This window comes from Halichoerus grypus, chromosome 14 (assembly GCF_964656455.1).
Source record: "Halichoerus grypus chromosome 14, mHalGry1.hap1.1, whole genome shotgun sequence".
Lineage (NCBI taxonomy): Eukaryota > Metazoa > Chordata > Mammalia > Carnivora > Phocidae > Halichoerus > Halichoerus grypus.
The window spans coordinates 2,735,642-2,757,561 of NC_135725.1; the positions used below are offsets into that span (position 1 = coordinate 2,735,642).

The 21,920-nt window shown below is 49.9% G+C and overlaps 2 protein-coding genes and 2 long non-coding RNA genes across 8 annotated transcripts in view; 3 read left to right on the forward strand and 1 right to left on the reverse strand.

The window, feature by feature from the left end:
• Positions 1 to 1,294: 1,294 nt before the first annotated feature.
• Positions 1,295 to 4,345, reverse strand: LOC118524760 (uncharacterized). The gene is made up of 2 exons (XR_013443986.1): positions 3,679 to 4,345; positions 1,295 to 2,883 (listed from the first exon to the last, which is right to left on the reverse strand). It is a non-coding gene; the product is annotated as an uncharacterized LOC118524760 (long non-coding RNA).
• A 245-nt stretch (positions 4,346 to 4,590) lies between these two features.
• Positions 4,591 to 9,235, forward strand: CKS2 (CDC28 protein kinase regulatory subunit 2). Its single transcript, XM_036075063.2, has 3 exons — positions 4,591 to 4,770; positions 7,521 to 7,648; positions 8,899 to 9,235. Exons 1-3 carry the CDS (start codon positions 4,712 to 4,714, stop codon positions 8,949 to 8,951), a joined length of 240 nt encoding a protein of 79 aa, XP_035930956.1. The 5' UTR covers positions 4,591 to 4,711; the 3' UTR covers positions 8,952 to 9,235.
• Positions 9,236 to 10,497: 1,262 nt separating this feature from the next.
• The window catches only part of SECISBP2 (SECIS binding protein 2), a 46,626-nt gene continuing 35,203 nt past the window's right edge, over positions 10,498 to 21,920 (forward strand). For 3 of the 5 annotated variants that reach the window (XM_036075059.2, XM_036075061.2, XM_036075062.2), the window contains exons 1-6: positions 10,498 to 10,646; positions 11,526 to 11,671; positions 16,118 to 16,367; positions 16,594 to 16,714; positions 17,869 to 18,098; positions 20,971 to 21,052. In XM_036075059.2, the coding sequence (XP_035930952.1) occupies positions 10,611 to 10,646; positions 11,526 to 11,671; positions 16,118 to 16,367; positions 16,594 to 16,714; positions 17,869 to 18,098; positions 20,971 to 21,052 (865 nt within the window). In that variant the 5' untranslated portion in view covers positions 10,498 to 10,610. Of the gene's footprint in view, positions 10,647 to 11,525; positions 11,672 to 15,349; positions 15,454 to 16,117; positions 16,368 to 16,593; positions 16,715 to 17,868; positions 18,099 to 20,970; positions 21,053 to 21,920 lie in introns of those variants that run through there. The other 2 variants (XM_078062291.1, XM_078062292.1) reach the window with 2 other exon arrangements.
• Positions 11,678 to 12,575, forward strand: LOC144380164 (uncharacterized). The gene is made up of 2 exons (XR_013443995.1): positions 11,678 to 11,914; positions 12,177 to 12,575. It is a non-coding gene; the product is annotated as an uncharacterized LOC144380164 (long non-coding RNA).

Consider the following 21,920-nt stretch of genomic DNA (forward strand, 5'->3'; position numbering starts at 1 on the left):
TTATATATATTTTTTAAGGTTTATTTATTTATTTGACAGAGAGAGAGAGCACAAGTAGGCAGAGCGGCAGGCAGAGGGAGAGGGAGAAGCAGGCTCTCTGCTGAGCAGGGAGCCCGACGCGGGGCTCGATCCCAGGACCCTGGGGTCATGACCTGAGCCGAAGGCAGACGCTTAACTGACTGAGCCACCCAGGCGCCCCTGGGTCTAGTGTTTTCTTTCTTTCTTTCTTTTTTTAAAAAGGTTTTATTTATTTGACAGAGAGACACAGCAATAGAGGGAACATAAGCAGGGGGAGTGGGAGAGGGAGAAGCGGGCTTCCCGCGGAGCAGGGAGCCCGACGCGGGGCTCGATCCCAGGACCCTGCGATCATGACCTGAGCCGAAGGCAGACGCTTGACGCCTGAGCCACCCAGGTGCCGCTAGTGTTTTCTTTAGAAGACTTTTAATCACTGCTTCGATTTAATGGATATAGGAACTTTCAGTCTTTCCTCGGCTTCCTGAGCCCGTACAAGAAGACAGTAAAGGGGAAGCAGAAGGTAAAACAGAGACCTAGCAGAAAACATAATAAAATGGCAGACTTAAAGCCAAACATCAATAATTAACAGTGTAAAAGGCCTTAAATAACAATGAAAAAATAAAGATGGGAAAATAGATAAAACTAGTTTACCTAACTCTGTGGTGTCTACAAGAAATTCACCTCAAATATAAAGATATAGGTGGGTTAGAGGTACGATGGAAAAAGCTGTGGGATACAAACCCTAATGAAAAGAGAGCTGTCGTGGCTATGTTCCTATCAGACAGAGCAGACTTCAGAGCAAAGAGAATTTCCAAGACAAGGAGAGACATTACATAACAAAATGGTCTACTCGCCAAGAAGACAGCCTTCTTAAGTGCACCAAATTAACAGAGCTGCAAAATCCATGAAGCAAAAATTGGCAGAACCACAAGGAGCAGGAGTCTGAGGACTGAGCCCTGTGGAGCTACCACATAGAGAAGGACCAACAGGGACCAGGAAAGGCCAGTACAGATGGAAGGAGACCATCTCAAACATCCTTTCAACAAAACACTGATGGCCTTAGTCAGATCCCCAGAATGACCGTTCATGTTATTGGGGTCCCAGGAAGAGAGTGAAAAAAGCAAGCTGTAGAATATTTTATAAAGTAAGGATGTACATACAAACCCCTAGTTCTGACAGTGACACAGCTATATTAAGTATACAAAAAAGTCTATGTGGATAATGCACCACACGGGTTAAATCTGGTATGGGATTGTTGAGAAAGGAACGAGCAGTCATCTTATTTCTTTTAATATGCACTTTTTATTTTATTTCTGTAATTTTCAGACGTAAACTGAATAAAATGTACTAGGAAGGGTGCTAGGAGTTTGGCGGGAATTAAACTTTTAAATGAAGAATTATATGCAGAAGTACAGGAACACTGACCAGCATGGGTGCGGTCATTGAAAGTGGCATGGCCAATCTGATTCTTCCTCGTGCATAATTATTAGCACAGCTTCAAGAGGATGGTGGAGAGCAAGCATCTGGAGCTCTAACTCAAGCTCCGTTCTGTGTGCTGTTCCGAATGAGTTCATGACCTCGTGCCCATATTAGTGGAGCAGAGAGAGACTCGTATTTTAAATTACACACTTAGTCATACTTCTTACACATTGAATGGACTGTCAGAAGTCTCTTCTACTGACACAGTGAACAAATACTTTTCATACAATAGGCACATTCGGAACTGTAACTTGTTTGGAGTAGGAACTTTTGGTCAAGGAGGGCTTTCTGGCTGAACTGCTTTTATCCACCCTGCCTTCTTCACAGGATTGATGTGGAAGCCCAGGAGGGACAATGAAGAAATGTTTCTGCCAAACTGTAAAGTGCCTCCTCCAACAGGCAATATTAGAATCACTGCTGTCCCCAGGAGTAAGGCATTCCTAGCACACTGCTGGGCTCCGTGACTGAGTATGGACCAAGTGGGGCTACTTGTGCCGGTGGCCTCTCTGTCAGTGGGCTGCTAGCAGGGCAGAGCGGTCCCCCTCATCCTACCAAGTGCCGTGTCTTCCTAACAGGGACCCTCCGGGAAGATGATCACCTCTCTTCTGATCTTGCTGAGGACATCCGCCATCCCACATTCATCACAATGACCAAACTTACCAGCAAGGAGTCTGAGAATCCCTTCCCAGTCTGGCCCAATTCACCCTTAGTTTCCTACTGCTCTTTTTACAAATGACAACAAACCTAGTGCCTTAAGACAGCACAGATTTATTATCTGACCATTCCAGAGCTCAGAAGTCTGAAATAGGTTTTACCCGGCTAAAGGTGCTGTGCTGTAGAGCTGTGTCCCTTCTGGGGGCTTTGGGGGAGAATGCACCCATTCCCTTCCCAGGATCAAGGGGCCACCCGTGTTCACGCCACTCGGACTTCTGCTTGTTACAGCTCCTTCTTTGACCCTCTTGCCTCCCTCTTGTGAGGACCCTCATGATGACGCTGGACCCACCCTATAATCCAGGATCATCTCCCCATCTCAGATCCTTAACTTTGTCACATCTGCCGAGTCCATATTGCCAATTAAGGTAACATATCCCCAGATTCCAGGGATCAGGACCTGGACATCTCCGGGGTCTGTTTTTTGGTCCATGACACCGATCCTCCTGGGTTCATTTCCCGCAACTTTCCTTTCCCATCCACTGTGTATCCCTAGCATATGCCAGGTTCCTCGTGCCTTCACAAACGCAGGTCCCTCTGTTGTAGTCAGTGACGGCGCAAGGTAGTGGTGAAGACGTCTAATTCTGGAGTCGGACTGTTGCGGCTCAAGTCCGAGTCTTCCCATCACTTGCTAACTGGATTTGGGCAAATAGTTGTCGCTGTTGTTTTAACCTAGATCTAAATACCAGATTACAAGGAAAAAAGTAAATTACACCACAAGGAAGCATTACCGAAATGCAGACTGCAGAATGTTCCACAGGCACCAAAGGCCTGGTTTCTTAGAGAAATCCCTATTTTAAAGGGTGGTGTGTCACGGGGGAGGGGATCGTTTAAAAGAATAAAAGAGACAATAACCAAATTGGATGCGTAGGCCTAGGTTTGGATGTGGATTTACCAACCATCAAAAGGCATCTGTGAGACAGGAAATCCGAATCTAAACCAGTGCGCAGAGGGTCATGAGGGATTGTAAGTGTACTAATGGCATGGTGCTAAATATTTCTAAAGTTTTTCTGGAGACATACACCATAAATTCAGCGATATATTCAAAAGTACCCTTTCAAAGCAAAATGACACTATATTTGGGATCTCTTTAAAGATGTGCTGAGAAAAAAGGAAAGGGGGAGTAGAGGAAACGAGATGGCCAAAACGTTAACCGCTGAAGCTCAGTGACTGGCACCTGGAAGGTGACATTATTCTACTTTTCTACTCGAAATCTTCCTCAATTCGTCTCTGTAAAAATAAATCTCCTAGGAAGCTGTTCTTTCCCAGGTTCTGCCAGAAAGTCAGTGGTCCCTCTCTCCACCCCCGGAACGGTCAAGGCAGGGAAATGCCGCCCAATTACTCAGGCCGCCAAGCAGGTGCGGGGCCGGAAAGGTGCGGGGCTGGGCAGGTGCGGGGCTAGTCAGTGCTAGGCTAGGCAGGTACTGAGCTCGGCAGGTGCGGGGCTAGTCAGGTGCCGGGCATGGCACGTACCGAGCCCGCAGGTGCGCGGCGAGGCAGGTGCCGGGCCTGGCACGTACCGAGCCCGCAGGTGCGCGGCGAGGCAGGTGCGGGGCCGGGCAGGTGGGCGGCGGCGTGTAGCTGCGACGTCGGGACCAGAAGCCCTGCCGGGACGGGGCGCCCGCCGATGCACCTGTCCCAGCGGCGACCTCCATCTGCCCTAAAGGAACCCAGTTCCTGCACGTGCCACGCGACGGCTGCGGCGCGCGGGGAAACCCCGCGGGGGCGCTTCTGACGGTCACCGGATGGCAGCCGGCTCGCGGGTCGGCGTGCTTCTTCCTCCGGCCACCACAGTCTGCTCGACGTGGGCTCCGGACCGCGCCGCCCAGGGCCTTTCCACGCACCCCCACCGGCCGCGAGCGCCGTAGCCCCCCGGACCCCGGAAGCCAGGCCCGCGGCGGGTGGGAAACCGGGTCCCCTCCCTCCCCACGCCCAGGATACTTCACCTCCCGCCCTCTCGACGCCCTTTCCGGAATGTCGAGATTGCGCCTGCGCGGGGGTGGTCGCACGGCATGCAGCCCCGCCCGCACCTCGCTAAAACTCGCGATACCTCACCCCTCCCGCAGGCCCGCCCACCCCAACGGCCCGGCCGACCTGGAAAGTTCTAAACCCCTGCGCACGCGCTCTGAGGGCCTTAACGTCCGGGCTCCGCCCTCCCATGACCACGCCCCTTTCCGCCAGGGAGGTTCCCGTCGCCGCGTCTTGCCAATCATCCACTCCTTCCCTCGGGCGACCTCGCAACAGGTCTCTGATTGGCTGATCATGAGAGCCAACGCCGAGGAGGGTCGGTGACGATAGGCTGTGAGCCGGTCCCGCCTACCGGCGGTTTACGCGGGAGGCAATTGGCTGGCGCCTCCGTCCAATCAGCGGTGGGCTGTCGGATTCAAACCGGGATCGTTGGGCCTGTGGTCGGTTGGTCGCAGTCGAATCGTTGCTTTGGCCGGGTCAGGACGTGTGGCCTGCCGCCCCCGCTCTTTGCGCCCCGTCGCTCCCGCCCGCCCGCAGGATGGCCCACAAGCAGATCTACTACTCGGACAAGTACTTCGACGAGCACTACGAGTACCGGTGAGCGGGCCGGCCGGCGGGGCTGCCTCAGCCGCGGAACCGGGACCGGGGTCGGGGTCGCAGCGCGTCTGCCGGGGTTCGGGTCAGGGCCCGAGGTCGAGGTCGGGTCAGGGTGGCGGCCCGGGGTGGTAGCGCGGGGCCCGGGCCGAGGCCTGCGGCCCGCTGTTCCCTGCCCTTTGTTCGCGGCGGCCGAGCGGGGCGGGGGGCTGCGGGGTCCGCTCCCCTCCCTCGCCCGCCGCAGTCCGGCAGGGGCTCCCCCGGCCTCGGTGCGCGGCCGGGCGGCTCTGGGCCTCGCGGGCACTTGCGGTGGGACCTAGCGGGGAGACGGGCCGCCCGGGGCGGAGCCTCTGGCACCTCCCGACGCGTCCCGGGGGCCGGGCGGGGCTCCGGGCACGGGCTCCGGGCGCGGGCGGGGACGCCAGGGCGCAGCCGCCGGTGGCTTGGCTTTTGTGTGGCGGTGCTGCGGGGCGGTGGGGGCGTGCGCGCCGCGGGCAAGCCGGGGGCGTAGCCGGAGTCGGCGCGGTGACCCTGCGCTCCCCCGTCGCGGCCCCCGGAGGTGCGGGTTCCAGCCTGGTGCTCGTGGGAGCCGGACTCGAGCTGCGACCCGGGGGCCGCTCGTGCGCGGTGGTGCCGCAGCCTCTTCCTGACGTGTGCGCTTGCGCGTTCGATTTGTGCTCGTGGTTTACTGATGCGTGGGTTCTGGGTAGATACACGCGAGGTTTAGGCCTGTTGAACGGTCCCCGCGTCACGTTGTTAGAGGGCCGTGTGGATCTAAGCTCAGAGAAGCCGTGGATCCGCCTTTTCAGGATTCTCTCCGCCCTCTGGAAGGGACCTTGTGTTACCTGAGGAGCTCCCGGTTTAACCGGCCTCCCCTCCCCCCGCGGCCCCCCCCCCCCCCAGCAAGCCCGTCGGAGAAACAGACGTTGGATTGGGAAATACTTCCTGACCTGTGGTTAGGACACGATCTCCCCGGGGTTAAGGAGAGGTAGTTACGTGAGTTGGCAGCTGTCGAAAACGTCTCCTTTGTAATCAAACCTCGATGAAGGCGAGCCTGTTTCCACGATTAGGGGGCAGGGAGGGCTGTGCCTCCGCAGTGACACCTGGGTGCGTTCGTACGGTTGTACGCAGTGAGTACAGGCAGCTCGCTAGCGTTCCCGTGCTCGGGCTGATCGGGGATGGACGTAGAAGAGCCTTAAAGGTAGATGTGAGAGCAGCCTCTCAGGATAACAGGCAGAACACAGGTTAATTGGCTGTTTATGTCATCACTAAGGCTTTGGGTCAAAAGCTGGCTCTCAGTAAGTTTTGGGGGAATCAGATGTTACACGTGGGTTTTCATCCGCGCAGGGTGTCAGCGCCCCACACCCCGTGTTGTTCAAGGGTCAACTGTAGTTCACTGGAATTAGTAAAAATAGTAAGCATAATTTCATTTGGTGGCCTCGTGGCAGATCTAGCAACATGATACAGTTGTTCTAAGGTTCACTTTTTTTGTGTAAATAATTCGAGATGGGTATTTAATTCACCAGCCGCACACTATAGAGTTTAGGTTGATGACTGTTTAGTGCTTATATGGGTTATGGGTTCAGTTTTCTTCTGTGCCAGAAAGTGTGGCTAACCAGATCGCACCCTTCTCATATCCACAGCCAACTGACTCAGGTAGATAGATGTTTATACTGGTCAAAAAGTGTGGTTAGTGGTTGTCGATGACTGTGTAACTTTACTGCTACTGGAAATGGTAAAAATGGGTCTGGGAATTGTGATTTATAAAGAACTTTTTACTGCTGTGAAGAGGGGTGCAGACTTGTCTTTAAGAATTTTTACAAAGCTACAATTGTACACGTTACTGATGTTTTGACATTGAAGGAGTATTGCATGTCTTCTTAAAAAAAACTTAATACAATTTTGGATATAGGTCATATCCAAAGAATAGAAGATAGTTATTTATGGATAGAAGTCAGTAACTTATTGGAAAACTGAACGTCTTTGTGCTAGGTCGCCAGGTACACATATATACGTGGGACTTGGGTTTGTTTTTTGCTTTTTATTTGAACAAAGCAACTTGTAGAGTATGCAAGGACTCATCTGGTACAGATCTATGATGTTGAGTAATGGGAAACCAAATTAACTGTAACAAATTATTTTTTCCTATTACGTAAAAGTCTACATGGGTCTGGGATGTCAGTTTTACAATCAGGAACCATCCTCAATTTACGCTTCTGTGGTCTTAGATGGCTTCTCTGGCTCCCTGATCATATTAGTCTGCTTCATAACCCATTAGGGAAGAACAAAGAAAAGAGTTGGGCATGTTCTTTCCTTCTGAAGACAGTTTCCATAAGTTGCATATTCTTTGCTTATATCTTACTGACCAGGATTTACGTCACCAGAGATAGCTGCATGGGAGGCTGGGATGTTTTGGATGACCATGAGCCCGACTTGGGTTTGGGGATTCTATTCCTGAAGAACATTGAAACAGCAAGCAGTCTCTTAGAGAAGAAAAGGCAAATCCTAAACAAAATGCTTTCTGCTTTTGGACTGTATATTCTTCCTGTTTTGAACATTAGGCCATCAAAAATCAGAATTAAAAGTAGTAGACAGCCCTCAAGATTGATGCCAACAGTAATGTAACAAGAGTTGCTTTAAAGATCTTTGATTATTTTGAACTCATATATTAAGTATCCTAAAAATGCATTTATAAAGTGATCATAATTGTAGGAAAGGTATATTTGTTAATACTTGGCTATATCTCTTAACAGGCATGTCATGTTACCCAGAGAACTTTCCAAACAAGTCCCGAAAACCCATCTGATGTCTGAAGAGGAGTGGAGGAGACTTGGTGTCCAACAGAGTCTAGGCTGGGTTCATTACATGATTCATGAGCCAGGTAGGTGTTTCCGTTTAGGAAAGCATCAACTGAAATAAAAAAGTAGTAGTGGTTGTGGTTGTTGAAAATTGTTAAGTAATATTGACATTCAGTGGTATTCCCAAAGTAACCCTGGTAAGTTTGACTATTCTTGGATGGCTGATTCCTTTCTTCCCTAGGAAGAATTCCAATTTTGTAGTAAATAATACCACATGAGTGAAAGTAATGCATTATTCTACCTGCAGAAAGGTAAGGAGTTAAAAAAGTCAATTCCATTTTATTTTAAAACATGTCATTATTAATAAAGTATTTTGCTGTAAGTATAATTCTGGTGTCCTGTCTCTGAAAACTGAGAACTCATTTTAAGACATCTTAAGTGTCCTTAAGTTCTTAGCGTAGAAGTTAATGCAATTTGAAGGGATTTGTCTTTTTCCTTTAGTATTCTATTAAAACATAATTGGGATCTACCACATTAAGGTGAAATAAGGTAACCTAGTGAGTGAACCTTGTTGTGTTATGTTGTTATGAGTGGTTGTATTATTGTGTGGATTTTACCGGAGTTTCCCAGATACGAAATGGTAAACTAAACTCGTGGGGTTAAATTCTGCTTTTGCGTTATCAGTAAATACATCTAACTTAAACAATTTCTAATGCTTTGAGCAAAATTTGAGGGCATGCTATAGAAACCGAATTAGGTGGAACTAGAGCTTGTTTTCTGCTCTTGTTAAAGAAAAGCAGCAATAGCATCGGAAACTAACTTAAAACTTTCTTGGGATTGGGGGCATTTAATTGTATTGGGGTTCAAAAGCTCTTTCTCCAGCTAATACCAGAGCACATGAGGAACTTAACTCTAGAATCCTGGGCTCCCACCTAATGAAACAATCTTTGGGAATGGGCCCCTGGGATCTGCACTTTTTACGGGCTGGTGGTTTTTGAATTTGGTGTTAGGTGTCTTTCCTTTTCATTGGAATTGAGATTCTAAAGGTAGAAACCATTCTCCCCGAAGTGGCTTCTCTACTTAGCATCTCTTTTTCCAGGGTAGGTGAAACTAAATAGAACACTGGCACACTGTGGGGAATGTCATCATCAGGTGGTTTTCTTCTGTTTATAGTTGACAGTGACTTTTGAAGCAGAATTTATTTCAGATATTTCTATAAATGACAGTTGGTCATAGATTTATTTTGGTTTAATTGAGAATTTGGAATTTTGGTTGAATGAATGTAAGTTAACCATATTGTATTAAAATTATATAAAATATTTTGTTTCCACAGAACCACATATTCTTCTCTTTAGACGACCTCTTCCAAAAGAGCAACAAAAATGAAGTCTATCTGGGGATCGTCAATTAAATCTTTTTCAAATTTAATGTATATGTGTATATAAGGTAGAGTATTCAGTGAATACTTGAACAATGTACAGACTGTTGATCCGTACCTGTGCATGAGCTGTATTCTTCACAGCAACAGAGCTCAGTCAAATGCAACTGCAAATAGGTTACTATAAGGTGTTTAAGATAAAATGTCTTCTAGTCGGTTTTTCTCTTAATATAAGTGCCTGTTTGACTTTACCTGTTACTTTTGTTAAATAAAGTTTGTATGTTGCATTTATTATTGAAGTTTTTGGGGGTTTATTTTCTTAAGGTTGACTTGTGTCTATCGAGGTTGTTAGATGATTTCAGTTCTACAATTTTGGTCTGGAGAAAATAAATTTACTTTAAAGAAATAGGATTAAATGGGTTAGAGTAGCTTGGTTTGGGGAGGGTACGACTTAACTCACTTATGAAGGAACAGTTTAATGGAGACAGTTCATAACTATTGCTGGTTTAGTTCCTGGAGACTTGTGCAGTTGTGTCTAAGGACCACCACATCTAATGGCCTTGAGGGAAACCATTATCCCTGTTTCTGTTTTACTCCCATGTGCCAAGTAGGGGTAATGTTTCCTATAAAATAGCACAGCATTTTAAAATGTAAAACACCATTCCATACCTAGTTTGTGTCTGTCTGTAAATTGTCTCTTTAGCTGCTAAAGAAATATTCCTGAATTAATGCAAACATAGACAATCTTATCTGCTGTGCTGGGGAAAACTTTGAAGTGAGCTGCCCGTAAACACCGGAGTCTGGTGGTCCTCTGTATGCTCCTCTCCTGAGAAAGGGGTGTCTTTATACAGAAACAGGACAGGAAACGCTCCAGGTGGTGCTGAACAGCAGCCCAGAACTCACTTCTGCCCCCAGGGACCCATCCCCTACAAGGCCCCGGCTAGCACGCCAGGGAGACTCAGGGATTGCTAAGTAAAGGGAGCCGTGACCCCGCGGCAGCCCCCAAGGTAACCGCCGCACGCCAGGCCCGTCGGGCGTGTTGAGGCATGTTTAACCCACCTGCGGGTCCCACGCGAGAACACCTGGGGGGGGACTGGGCGCTGCCTGCATTTGCCGCTTTGAGCGGTACCTAGTAGGGAACGAACCAGGCCTCCCTGCGGGGGCGACGCTGACATGCCCAGCCCGCATACCTAACCTAGCTCCCGGCCCGTGCTCCCGCGGACCCACCCTGTGCGGCCCCCGCCCAGCCGCACCGCTCTTCACAGCAGCTGGAAGGGACTCTTTCGTGTTTACTGCCCAGTGCTCCAGCCCCTGGCAGTTGACTGCACCAAGTCCTCCTGGCCTCCTGGGCCTGGGGCCCATGTCCTCCGCTTCGGGTGCTCCCGGCCACACCGCATCCCGGGGCTGACCGCCGCCTCTTCCGAGGGGAAGGCGGCCGCCGGTAGGCGGGGCATGACCGCCGGTAGGCGGGGCATGACCGCCGGCGCGCGCCCTTCCGACCGGAAGTAGGGGGACGCGGGGCGGGCCGAGGCGCGTTTCTGTGACGCACTTCCTGGCGTCCGCTCCGAAGACGGAAAAGCGGGGAGCAGGAGCGCCGCGCGTCTGTGCCGCCAGCCGACGGGGCGGCTGCTGGCCTCCCGGGCCGGGCCTCCTCCGAGCCGCGCGCCATGGCGTCGGAGGGACCTCGGGAGCCCGTGGGCGAGGTGAGGACGGCGCCCCGGAGTGGGGGCGGGCGTCGGGGCGGAGGCGGGCGGGGGACAGCGCGGGGCGTCGGGGCGGCCGCGGTTAGCCGGGGGAGGCCGCAGGCGCCGGGAATGCGCCCCCGCGCCGGCTCGCCGCGCTCGCGTCTAGGAGCTCCGGCGAACGTTGGCTGACGCGCTGGCCTCCGCTCGGCCTGCTCGGCGGCACCGCTAGATGGAGCCCTGGCGGCCGCGCCGGTCGGCCTTCGAGTGGTTTCTAAAAGTGTCCGAGTCGGTCTCCCAGTGCGGCCCTGAAGAGCAGATTTCACGTTCAAACCCCACGGCTCTGTGACGGTGGAATGTCCTCCTAGCAGGCTCGCTTTTGCTTTTCAACAGAACAACTCTTAGTGGCTCGCTGAGCGACAAGCAAAGGGTTTACGTAGCTTTTCTTTTTTGAGAAATTTGGTGGAAACAAACTTCCGCAGTGCGTTTGAGTCAGCCATTCCGCGGCTGGGTTTGCCCACGGCAGTTTTCGGTTCTCGGTTATCCGTAACTACGGCGGGGAAGGTGACACACCCGTACTGCAGGTTAAGGCTGAGGGAACGTCGTAAGTTGTCCTGACTGTCACCTGGATTGGATTTTATTTCCGCTTTCATTGCTCGCTCCCCCCCAGCTCCTTTAATATTTAGTAGACCACTTCTTTTAGTGAAAAACCACTGGGGGAGAGGTGGTTAGCAAACAGATTCTTGTTTTTCTGAGGTTGAAGTATTTGAACAACAGACACCCTGGGACTGGCATTTCTGGGACTGCTAGAACCCAGCGACTTTCCTTGGGTTTTTTGTTCACATTTGCTTTACCTCCAAATGTATGTAGTCACCCTCCTCCCCCCACTTTTTTCCTCAGGGCATCAAGTTGTCAGCAGATGTCAAACCATTTGTCCCCAAATTTGCTGGGCTCGGTGTGGCATGGTCAGAGTCTCCGGAAGCACGTGTGTTCCCTAGCTGTGCAGCCACCTACTATCCGTGTGTTCAGGAGCTCCCTGTGCCTGAGTATGTATCCTTCTCCGTGTCTGGCCTTCCCTGGGGACTGAATGGGGCTTGCACTTTCAAGTACGCTGCACCTAACATGGTCAGCGTTCTCAGTACCACCTCAGGATGGGATGCTCCCCAAGAATGGCCTGAGGCAGTGGCACGACTTAACCTTGTCCTGCACCAGAAACGGAAACCTCAACTCTCCATACTCACGCAGTTATTTTGGGCGAAGAAGGTGTGGAAGTTGCATTGCATTCACTAGTAAGAAATGCAGTTTCAGGGTTTATTTGTGCATGGGATCTGAAACACATGTCTAACGGGAGATGAGATGGCTGGGGGTGTAGAGAGGAAACGGGGCAAAGACAAGCCCAGAGAAATCAGCATGCTCTGTGGTTGTAGGGTGTAACATTGTAAAATCTTGCTTGGGGAAGGAGGAGGAGTGGGGGCTTGCAACCATGGCTGCTCTTTTGTTGGATAGTTCTTTGGAAATTGCTGAGTTTTGCTTTCCACTATTTTTCTTTAGAAATGTCCTTTGGAGGTGGATTCTGGAAGCTTCGGTTATAAAATTCTTCTAAGTTTGAGTTGAAAGAAGGCTTATGTTGGTTTTTCAATTTTCCTTTTCCTTCTCAAGTTTCATTCTTTAGGTATTTATACAGTGGTTTGCGTTAATAGCTGAATTTAGAAAAACGTGCGTTAAACCTTTCATGTAATTGTGTAGCATACTTGGTAGACTTTTTAAAGGTATGCATCACCTTTATGCTTATGTAAGAATCCTTGTCTTTATGTTCCTTTAATGTGGGTCATACTTGTTTCTTTTTCATGCCTGCGTAGTGTTGATTGCATACTTCATATAAATTCTAGATTTGTATTCACAAGAATGAAATTCGAAATGAATAATAAAACCATCGAGTTGTTTGGTGTATATAGGTTGTATTTTTTGACAAAGTTGAAGTTCTGCGTGTATGTGCTTTGCTAGGAATACTGAAGTTTTCCACTGAGATTTCATCCTTTGTTAAAGGAAGGTTGGCATGGGTCTCATTTGGGTTGTTCCCTACCTTGGGTGGTTCACAAAGTAAAGTATAAAATATATTTCACTCAGTGACAAGGATTCGAAGCCATCTGCTGGGTGGGATTCCAGCTACCCAAAATAAAGGTGGAAAACATTCTTACAGCTAAAGTAATGTTCTGGAAGTAGCATGAATCGAGAAGAATCAGAAGCTTAAGGATGTGCACTGCTGAATTTAAAAATTAGGTTTCTTAACCTCTTACCCTTTTTTAGCTTTGATTTAAAAAATAATTAGTTATAACCAAGGAAAAGATTGGGTGACAATATTCCTGCCTGACGAGAAAACAGTTAAGGACAAAAGAGGCGTGAAAGCAGAGGGGCAGGGTTAAGAGGGACAGGAAGGAGCCTTTGAAGGGGACAAAACGGGGATACTATACATATTTGAGAACCCATTACCTGGTCCATTCTGATCGAGGCTAAGAAGTCTGCTTGAGCCAGGTTTCCTGTAAATGGAGATCTCTGCGATGAAAAAACAGAGTAAGGAACTTATGTTGTCTTTCCTGCCTGTCCCGCTGCCTGTCTCAGTCCATGAGGTTGGCAGGAGGTGTCCTGTTATTTTTATACCTGAGAAACTGGGGCTGGAAACGTGTGTTCAAAGTCATTCAGGTAGGCAGCGCCCGAAGCAGAGTGACCGTCCTTTCTTCTGACCTGCACTCCGTCGGACTCCCCAGAGCTGCTTGCACCGCTGGCGACGACTGTTTGCTGAGCATTTCAGCGTGTTGTACTCTGCTGTCAGCTGTGGGCGCTTCTGAGTGGAAGTCCCAGCTGTGAGGCCTAGTAGTACTGGACGGAGTGTGGCTCCAGTCTGTTTGGTGGCTGGAGGAGCTGCTGGAGCCTGACACGTCCTGGCCTGATGGCAGGACTGGTGCAAGACTGCTGGGGCGACGGTCAAGGACGAAGGACCAGGCGAAGTGCTTCGGGGAGCCCGCACGGTACAGCCGCAAAGACCAGGTGTGCTGGGTAGGAGGTGGGGCGCTGCTGGTCGTGTCCTGCACGGTGTCGGGACGCTCGCTCCTGGATTCTCATTCAGCTTGAAGGGAGAGGGGCATGAACCCTCAGATGGGTTCCAGGCACTGAAACTCGGGAAGATATACATGGAGCCCTGCCGCCAGGAGAAGGGCTCCCGGGTGGTCCTGTGGGTGTTGGCAGGAGAGAGGCTGTGGTGGTTTCTGGCTGAGTACGTGCAGAGTGGGGGGTGGGAAGAGGGGCCGTTTGGGGACCAGCAGCTCAGCTTGGACTCCAGTGCCGGTTAGGGAAGAGTGAGCTGTTGTGTGGGAACCACCAGTGGGTTGGAGAGTGAGGCCCGGAGCTGGCGAAGGTGCCCCACTGCAAGTACGTATGTGAAGTCTGAGCAGGACGAGGAGAGGTTTGGACTGTGAGTCTGACTGAAGAGAAAAGGAAAGTGCCGAGGAGGGCCCTCCACGGACGAGCCTTTGGAAGGTGGGACCGGGTTGCAAGTCCAGGCTGGTGGAGCTTTTCAGGTGGTCTGACAGAAGGGCCGGACCCGCAGATGCTGTGGTGAGGAGGCGACTGGGCTTGCAGGAAGGATGTCCTGGAGACTCGGGATGGTTGGTAGGGATGGGGCGGGGGGAAGTGGACACAGAGGTCAGTGGGTGTTGTGGGTACGGGGGAAGGCAGGGCGGCCTAGCTGCAGGAGAAGTGCTGCTAATATACAGGGAGGGGGGGGTGAGAAGGTGGGCGTACGAGCGTGTGTTCTGGGCTGGGGCTTGTCTGCGTAGTTTGTGGCAACTGGAATTTTACAGACAAGCTGCTTGAAGCCCCAACGGATGCTGTGGGTTGTTGCCGTGAGATTTTACTGGGTGTTGTTCTCTGCATATAATTGTATTGGCCTTGAATGGAAAGCAAAAAACCAACTTCCCAGAGGAAGAAAGACCAGTGAGGACTTGTCCAAAGTGGAAAACTAGATTTTTGAATTGAGCCAGGACCCAAACCGAGGGCTCTGGGTTCACGGAGGTAGGGTTGCTGGATGACGCAGCCTTCACAACCGCTGGACCCTGCCTCCCTTTCCTTCTTTACCTAAATTTCATTGGTCTGTTCATTTATCTGGTTTTCGGACTTGGGATATTACCTTTTTTGCTATGTTTTGCTATCAGCCCCTCTTTGCCCACTGCCCTTGTGAAGAACAGATGCCCCCCCCCCCCTTAGATTTTCTGAGCTTCCAAATAAAATAAAACAGGATTCGCATCTGGGAACAGGATGATGCTTTAAATCATTTTCTTCTCTGCAAAGAATAGCAGTAGGCCAGGTATACTAAAAAAGTACAGTAAAAAGGGTTTTTCTTGGGTTTTCATTTGGAATAGTTCATTACTAGAGTTAGCGAATGATCTTCCTGGGTGTGAACTTACTGTAAAATATCGTGGGCTCAGAGACACCAATAGCAGGCTGTCCAGTTAGGTAGTGCATGTGTGTGGATGCAGGGAACATTCTGGCAAGTGTGTTTCAGGTGTGGGTGGTGACGCCTTTATCCTGCAGTGCAGGCCCTTCCCTGCCCCAGAGCAGAAATACTGTGTATTTAAGAGTGCTACCTGTGCCCGTACCCGCCGGCCACCCAGCCGTGAGGAGATCGTGCAGGGTGTCTCCTCATGAGCTCTCATGTTCCTGCCTTTCAGTGGACCAGCACCCTTTGGGATTCCGTTGATTTTCTACAAGAAGATTTTCAGCTCTGGGAAGTCACAGAAACATCTGCTGGTGCTCACTTGTGGGAATGAGAAGGGTGTGTTTTGTGTCTTAGCTCATCTGCTCAGCCATTTCGCCATTGTGTCGTCTTTCATTGCTAGAGGATTGAAGCCTCTGGCTGAATACCAAATTTGCTCACAAAATCAGTGTTCAATTATATTTTGGTTTAGCCTTAGCAGCTTGAGCAAACGGGCGTGACGGTGTCCACAGATGGCACCTGTCTCGCCGGTGGGTTGCAGCTCCCAGGCCACCGTGGGCGCAGTGTCCCCTTCGCAGCTGTGGCCCTGCGAGGCCGAAAAGCACAGGATGTGGTGGTCGGGCTGGAGGTCAGATGGGCCGGTGGCGGCTCTGTGAAAGCCCCCTCCGCAGGGAGAATGGTCTGGGTGGCCCTTTAGGCCCCGGGTGGCTGTGGGAGGCTTTTGCAAACGTCTGACAGCGTGGGAGCGCAGAGCTGCTGATGTGTCCCTGGGCTTTGCTGCTGCACGTTGTGACGCCGTCCTGCCGTGGGTGCTCAGCTCAGTAGTGAGCACGCAGCACCGGGCAAGAAAGAAATGCTAGGAGTTTTTATTCCACTATTAGAGATAGCTCAGTGCCAGAACGAATGACCTCAAAATAATAAAGAGTTTAAATGTGCTTATTATAGAATAGCTCCTTGGTTTGTGGTATGAAATCCTCAACTAAAACATATCCTCCTTATTTAGGCAGAAGCTCTATACTGAAGATGTGGCCTTCGGAGCTTCACCTTTCCCACCTCAGTATTTATCTTCTGAGCTTGCGCTTCATCCGTGCCGTTACTCTCCTTACCCCGTGGAGTGCTCACAGAGCGGCTGCCCAGCGCCCGGCTCCCAGTATGCTTGCGGCCGCCCCAGTGCGTACCGAGGTTTTCAGACTGTGAAGCCGCGAGGCGAGCAGATGTGCCCTGTCCCACAAGACTCAAAAGCTTTGTTTAAGGTTAGCACGCCGCCGTGGTGGCGGTTACTGTAGCGTTTAAAATGGAAAGAGCTGGTAGGTTCTCACATGGTATTTAAGTATTTTTTATCTTTTTTGTGTATTTAAGAATTGATTTTTCTTTATTCTTTTTTGAAATGGTGGTTGTGAATCCTTACGGTTTTGCAATTTTAAGCCTTTTTTTATGGTGCTAGTTTTAATTCATGTGAATTTTTAATTTTTCCTGCAGAAAAAAACATATGAGCAAAAGTTTGACAGCAAGAAGGCTGATGGATCTCTGTCATCTGATATAAAATCAGTTAGAGGTTCACATCCTGTGTCCATTCACGCTGACGCAAACTTGAAACCAGGTGAAAATGACAGACTATCTGATGTTATATTGTCCTTCCTGGCCCGCCCCAGAAAGGTTGCTGTTCTTTGTACACCTGTTTCTGTGGAGGCCATTGGACTCTGAGGGGATCCTGGAGGCCTCTCTGCCCGGGGAGGGACCTCTTGGGGGGGGAGCTCTCTGGTGTGCTCTAGTGTGTGCAGGAAACGGCCCAAAGTCACATGGCAAGTAGGTAACCCGCACAGGCCTCAAAACATGTCCTTAAGTAAATCCCAGCCGCATCCTCTGTACAGTATTTGACCATGTTCATTCCTGAAATAGCTTCTCTGGTGTTCCGTTGGGACACTTTTTAATAGGTGGAGAGTTTGTCTGCGGTTTGAATCCCATCCTGAGCAATAGCAAACCTGGGGCAGTGTAGTTAGTCGGGGGACATGTCTGCTCTGGCCTTGGAAACCACTGTTCCGGGCTATGGCTGAAAGTTAGTGATTCTGTGTGGTGTAAATTACGGACTAGTGCAGTTTGATGGCTTATTTATAAAAAGAGCTAAAATCTTTGTAATTGTGTATTTACTGGGAATGACCAGTTGACGTGGATGACTTACATTACTTGTTATGTAAGTTTTTCTCTTTGTGCTGATTTCACTCAGAAACCATTTGGCGCATGGAAGTTTGCAGGGGAAGTTGAACAGTTAACTGTAATGATTGGCTTCATGGCCTTGCAGCCCACATCAGGATTCATTTGTATTTGAACGAAGGGATGCAGAAGAGAGTCCAAGTTTACTTCTACTTGGCTTTCTTCCAGAGTTCCTCTCAAGTGTGGAAGATTTATCCCTGGAAAGAAATCTGTTGGCATCTCTGTAAATTTGCAGAACTCTGCAATGTATATTAAGAATAAGTAGGTCAGGTTGCAGTAACTAGTCCATCAGCTTTAGAATTACGCCTCAGATTTGCAGCAGCTTTGCTTGCGTCTTCCTGGTGGCCCCCCAGAGCAGCTGGCGCTTGTGGTCCTTTCTGTTTCCCACATTACACAGGTTGGCAGCACTGGCAGAGGGGAGGGCGCTCGGACAGTCCGTGTTAGTGCGTCAGCAGCGGTGGACTTCCCGCCCTGCGGCTGGGGTGTGAATACGGGTCCTCACACAATACCTACCTTTTCACCCCTTTGATTCTGTAAATACAGATGGTTATCAGAAACGGACAGACAGGAAATCCAGAATCGTTGAAAAAAGTGGATCTGCCTCCAAACCTGAGTTTGAATTGACCAGGTTGGACTTTCCTGAACTGCAGGGTCCGGAGCACAGTGAGATCTCAGAGACAGAGAAGCAGTCCAAGTGGGGGCCTCTGCGCTCCGCCTCAGCTGACCTGTCTCTTCTCCAAGAGGTGGTGAAACCCGCCGTGGTGACAGCGGAGGTGAGTGCGGGGCCTCCTCTCTGTTTCCCTCCTCCTCTTCTCTACCTTCCTTCCTTCTCCCTGCACACCTTTGCAGGTGCCTCACGGCGCACTGCATCTTCCTGTGAGGGCCTGGCTTCCTTGTGAGGACCTTCTGCTTGGACTCCTTCCAGCCTGGCGTGGCCCCCAGTACAGCTGTTGTTTTAAAAGAATCACCTGATGAGCTTCCTGGTGCTTTCTAGCTACAGGGGACGGAGGTCGGATTCCGGCACAGGTCCCGCCGTGTAGACAGCCTCTGGTGATCACCTCGCTCCCAGCATTGCATTCCGACAGCACGTTTACAAGCACAAACAGATTGTTTTAATCCAACAGTAATAGGTCAAACTGCATAGGGTAGCCTCTGATTTTTCCAGGCTTTTTATCCGTATCTCTCTCATTGATGAGATCACAACCTCAGCAGAAGTAATCACTGTGTGTTTTGTTTGCCACTTAATGATTTTAAAATACGCTGTGTTCTGCATTTGGTCTTGGAGTTTCAGTCCATCCAGGTGCCAGGAAAAAACGACGTGAGGTTAGTAGTCCCTAAGGTGGCTTCTCACTGATTTCTGCCGAGAGAGGGTGGGAGGGCAAGGAGAAGGAGGAGACGAGGAAGGAGGCGGCTCCCCCGTCCACGTACCTCTTGGATGGAGTGGGGACTTGAATGCGCTTGGGTGCCTGGACGCTGCCGACCAGAGGTGGGCAGGGTGGGTGGTAGTGTGCACCGGGTAGCCCGTTCTGCACGCGTGACCCTGACGCTGTGTGCCACGGCGCTTCCCTGTGGCTTACCTGTGACGAGGAAGGCAGGCTGGCCAGCTGGCATAGAAAAACCTGGTTTGGCAGCCGTGGGACCCTTGGGTCCCGGCTGGGTGTGTGGAGTAGCTGAGCCATCGAGGGGCTCCACGTCTGCCTCCCTGGGGGTCAGTGCGTAACCCAAGCCCGTGAGCGCTCTGTGGAAGTAGGACAGGCCGCCAGGGAGCTGTGGCGGGGTGTGACCGGCCCGTTCTGTCGTTTCCCGGTCACACACGTGCGTCTGGACGCGAAGTGAGGCACGTGGCGCTGTGAGGAGGGTACGGACTCCTGGCCCGAGGATGCGTTCACACTCTCGAGTTACGTGCGGACTTTTAATTTTTCCTTCTAGAAGAAACTTTTTTCCCTATTATCGTAGTAGTATCTTTAAACATGAGAAATATTTAAAAGAAAATGAACAGTTGACCTTGAACAACACAGGTTTGAACTGCATTAGACGTGGATGTTTTTGATAAACACAGGACAGTACTGTAAACGTGTTTGCTCTTCCTTGTGATTCTCTTAATGACGTTTTGTTTTCTTTAGCTTACTGTACTGATAGGATATAGTGTATGACACATATTACATGCAATATGCATGTTAACTGTTTATGTGATCAGTCCGGGTTCGGGTCAACAGTAGGCTGTTAGTAGTTGTTTTTGGGGGTTCAGAAGTTCCATGTGGAGTTTTGGCTCTCCGGGGGTCAGCACCCCAACCCCCCTGTCGCTCAAGGGTCACCTGTAATTGTCTGAAGTTGTACAAGAGAAAACCATGTTAAGCATTTAAATCTTTTTTTTTTTTTAAGATTTTATTTATTTATTTATTTGAGAGAGAGAATGAGAGAGAGAGAGAGCACATGGGGGGGGAGGGTCAGAGGGAGAAGCAGACTCCCCGCTGAGGAGGGAGCCCGATGCGGGACTCGATCCTGGGACTCCAGGATCATGACCTGAGCCGAAGGCAGTCGCTTAACCAACTGAGCCACCCGGGCGCCCTAAGCACTTAAATCTTTTTTTAATGGTACATTGTGGGGATTGAGGGGATTCCCCTCAGTTTGAAGTTATGCGTATGTATGGCTTTGTGTTTGAATTTTTAAAACTTTTGGCATTTTTCCATGTCATTGAGTAATTTTTGAAAATCTGTTGTATTGAATCTTTATGGATATGTGTAATTTATGTAACTGTTCTTGGACAGGTAAGCCATGGTGAGCATGTAAGTTTTATTAAAAGAGCGGGCTGTGTTTCAATAATTTTATTTTTTGTTACTGGGCTCAGGTTTAATGAAATGGCAAAGTGGGAAAAGTTTTGAAGGATATGAGCTTTTAGAATCTAAGTCCATTCAGATTTGAATGGATCAGTTTCCTTTTGCAGTGAATGCCCTGGTCACCCTGAGGTCACCCTGTGTCCTCATCCGCCCCCGTGTCATTTGCTGCCTCACGTTCCGTGAATGTTTGCTGGCTCTGTGGACTTTCCTGATGGATTTTTTGGAAGTTTGGTGCGTGGGCATGGTGAACAGTGCCCCCCCCCCCCCCCCGACGCAGGGGCCCTGCTGCCTCGGGTGCAGGGGCACACATGGGCTGATGCAGAACTTGTCTGTCATGTACTGATCTTTCACAGGTTACGTGGTGCGCATGCTGTGATCCTCTTAGTGGGGCCGTGTAGAAACAGCACACAGGTGTTTCTGCCAGGGGGCACTGCAGGCTCAGCCGACACTGTGGGTGGTTTCTCCTATAAGGAGTGAAATTTGGTATTACGTATGTTTTTACTTTTGTTTTTTTGTAGAGAGAGCTGGAGGGAAGGGGGTGTGGCGGGAGGGGCAGAAGGAAAAGGAGATAGAGAATCCTAAGCAGGTTTCACCCCCAGCGCGGGGCTCAATCTCACGACCCTGAGATCATGACCTGAGCCAAAACGAAGAGTCCGGATGCTCAACGGACTGAGTCACCCAGGCACCCCTGGAATTTTTAATTAGCATATATTTTGGAGATTTTATGAATGGCAAGGGAAGCTATATTTAAAATTTAAGTGATTACTTTCAATTTGAAACAGTAAGAAGATGCTGGTTTGCTTTTCAGGGTGAAGGGGTGGTGAGAAGCACGGACGCAGTGGAGACCATGACCGGCAGCGCTGCAGCTGATCCTGCCTCTTGTACCAGAGGTAAGAGGGGCTGCCACAGCTTTAAGATACCAGTGCCCTGTTTTCCAAGTTCACTTTTAGTTCAGTGCAACAGAAGTGTTTTTGTTTTAAAGCCTTCTTTAAGACAGCTGATGGGTTGTGAACAAACTGATCTCACTGTGAGAGAAGCTGGGAGTAAGTACACAAGATCCCCCATCAGTGTGCAGGGAGTGTAAAGTAAGAGCAAAGAATTCTAAATGAAATGTGTCCGGTTTGTCCAGTTAAGGGAGAAATTTTATGAACTCAGAAATGATTGCTTCCTTAAGTATAGCCTACACCAGTGGTTCTCAAAGTTTTAGGTATTAGGACCCCTTAACACCCTTTAAAAAGCCCCAGAGAGCTTCTGTTTATTTGCATGATAGCGATCAGTACTTGTAATATTTAAAGTTAAAACTGAGAAATTCTAAAAATTACTTTGTAATTCTCATACAAGTAACAATGATAAACCCACTACCTGTTAACATAGCATGCACTTTTTTTAAGATTTGTTTATTTGAGAGAGAGGGAAAGAGAGGCAGAGGGAGAGAGAATCTCAAGCAGACTCCCTGCCGAGCGCGGAGCCCGACATGGGGCTCGATCCCCGGACCCTGAGACCGTGACCTGAGCTGAAGTCACGAGTCACACGCTCAACTGACTGAGCCACCCAGGTGCCCCAGCATAGCATATTTTTATGAAAAATAACTTTCCAAAGTTAGATTGTAATGAGGTGAACAGCCTTGTTTTCCATCTTGCAGCTCTTTACCGACCTGCTCAGTAGCACGGTGGTTTCACTGTCCCGTGTCATGCAGCCTCCTGAAAACCTCGCTGGACACTCAGGACAGAGCGCAGGGAGGCTCAGTGCCCGCTCCTT

Excerpts from the sequence above, each read along its gene's own strand:
- CKS2 (XM_036075063.2), top strand. The coding sequence starts at position 4,712 with ATGGCCCACAAGCAGATCTACTACTCGGACAAGTACTTCGACGAGCAC. Across the intron at positions 4,771-7,520 it reads GACGAGCACTACGAGTACCG|GCATGTCATGTTACCCAGAG; the intron begins GTGAGCGGGCCG and ends ATCTCTTAACAG. Across the intron at positions 7,649-8,898 it reads TTACATGATTCATGAGCCAG|AACCACATATTCTTCTCTTT; the intron begins GTAGGTGTTTCC and ends TTGTTTCCACAG.